The sequence below is a fragment of the Rhagoletis pomonella genome, unplaced genomic scaffold (assembly GCF_013731165.1).
Source record: "Rhagoletis pomonella isolate Grant_MI unplaced genomic scaffold, Rhpom_1.0 Rhpom_scaffold_00008, whole genome shotgun sequence".
NCBI lineage: Eukaryota > Metazoa > Arthropoda > Insecta > Diptera > Tephritidae > Rhagoletis > Rhagoletis pomonella.
Window position 1 is genome coordinate 1,220,327 of NW_023458562.1, and position 1,835 is coordinate 1,222,161.

The following is a 1,835-nucleotide window of genomic DNA, read 5'->3' on the forward strand; positions in this document are numbered from 1 at the left end:
TTGTTAAATACTTATAGGCAAGAAAGGGCAAAAGTTGGTCCGTCGGGAGGCTCTCCATCTACGTGGAAACTGTATAATGCCGTCCATGAAGCCCTTGGATGCCAAAAGAGCTACTGCGCTGACGAGTTGACGGAGGATAGTATTATGGGTACGTAATAATAAATTCTATTTACTTTCGAGATCCTTTTTTATTGTTTTATATGTATATAATATTTTAGTTGATTTTGACTGCAACGAAGCCGAGTTTTACGAGTGTATCGAAATCGAGACGGATGGAGAGTCAACAACATGCCCACCGCTTCCCAGTCCTAGCTCATCAAATGTAGACTCCTCCAATAGGCCTTCCTCGAGCGAGCCTGCAAAAAACAAGAAGAAGACGGCAGTGTCAGTGATGGAGGATATGCGCACCGACTTCTTAATGGCAACTCAAGAAATGAAGCAAGCAGATGACAAACGGCTTGCCATTTTGCAACAGTATGCGGATAATGTGAGCGAAATGAAAGACGCGTTCGTAGAATTTCTTCGTCGTCAAAATAATAATTAAATATATTAACTTTGCAGAACTTAAAAATTATCCGACGTGTAACATTTTCACATACAGCCAGAGTTAAAAGATGGTATGTATTTTGTTGTAATATAATACTTATTAGCAATTATTCTAGTGAAAAATTTTTTTCCTTAATTTTGTATGAAAATATATCGACTGCTGAGTGGAAGATCGCTCTATCTCGTTCGTAGAATTTCTTCGTCGTCAAAATAATAATTAAATATATTAACTTTGCAGAACTTAAAAATTATCCGACGTGTAACATTTTCACATACAGCCAGAGTTAAAAGATGGTATGTATTTTGTTGTAATATAATACTTATTAGCAATTATTCTAGTGAAAATTTTTTTTCCTTAATTTTGTATGAAAATATATCGACTGCTGAGTGGAAGATCGCTCTATCTCGGCAGCCAGTTCGAAAACGCCCTATCTCAAAAAACTTTTCAAGAACGCCCTATTTAAAAATTTTATTGAAAAACACACTATCTCAGAATTTGATTGAAGAACGCCCTATTTCAGAATTCGACTAAAAAATGCCCTATCTAACTTCAAGATGTATTTTCTTCCATATACATATGTACATATATATAAATTGATTTTGATTATGCGATATATCGAAGAAAATGCGCAACTTTCACTTTGCTGTACTAAAATTAAATTACCTACAAAACTGCATACTCGTAAATTCTCCTAAGCTTGTTTAAAAAGTTTGAAAATTTGATGAACATTTTTGGAAATTTGTGAATTTTACGCCCTATCTCAGCTGCCGATTCAAAAACGCCATATATCAGCATGTTTTTCCTCTCCAGACCTTTTAACATATCGCACAATTTCTTAAAAGACTTACGCTTCATCCGAAAATTACTTTTAAAAAATGCATCGGAATTCATCTGGCAATCGACTTCCCAGAACTTGTGGCCACGAATCCATATTATGTACTTATTTTAATTAAACCAAGGCAATTATTATACAAATGTTATACTTGCCTTTGTCCAAACTGACCTTGTTGCATTTGATGCACATGCACTAACTAATTTGTGCATTGGTTGAGCAAGAAACAAACGTCTCATTGCCTTGCGCCTAAAATCAAATAATTCCTCCATCATTTCCATTGAATGGAGAATATTTAAGAAAAAGAAGATAACTTTTATTACTATAAAACGCATATTTAACCGTTTACGGGATTTAAAAAAATTTAAATAGACAATATGCAATATGTCAGAAACAGCTGTTGCATGAATCTCCAACAGCAGTGTGAACGGCGAGGATTAATAAAAAGATTTATTT

At 34.3% G+C, this 1,835-nt stretch overlaps 1 protein-coding gene across 1 annotated transcript; it reads left to right on the forward strand.

The window, feature by feature from the left end:
• Positions 1-62: 62 nt before the first annotated feature.
• On the forward strand, positions 63-898 carry LOC118745098. Its single transcript, XM_036478636.1, has 3 exons — positions 63-148; positions 219-533; positions 757-898. Exons 1-3 carry the CDS (start codon positions 145-147, stop codon positions 765-767), a joined length of 330 nt encoding a protein of 109 aa, XP_036334529.1. The 5' UTR covers positions 63-144; the 3' UTR covers positions 768-898.
• Positions 899-1,835: the final 937 nt, after the last annotated feature.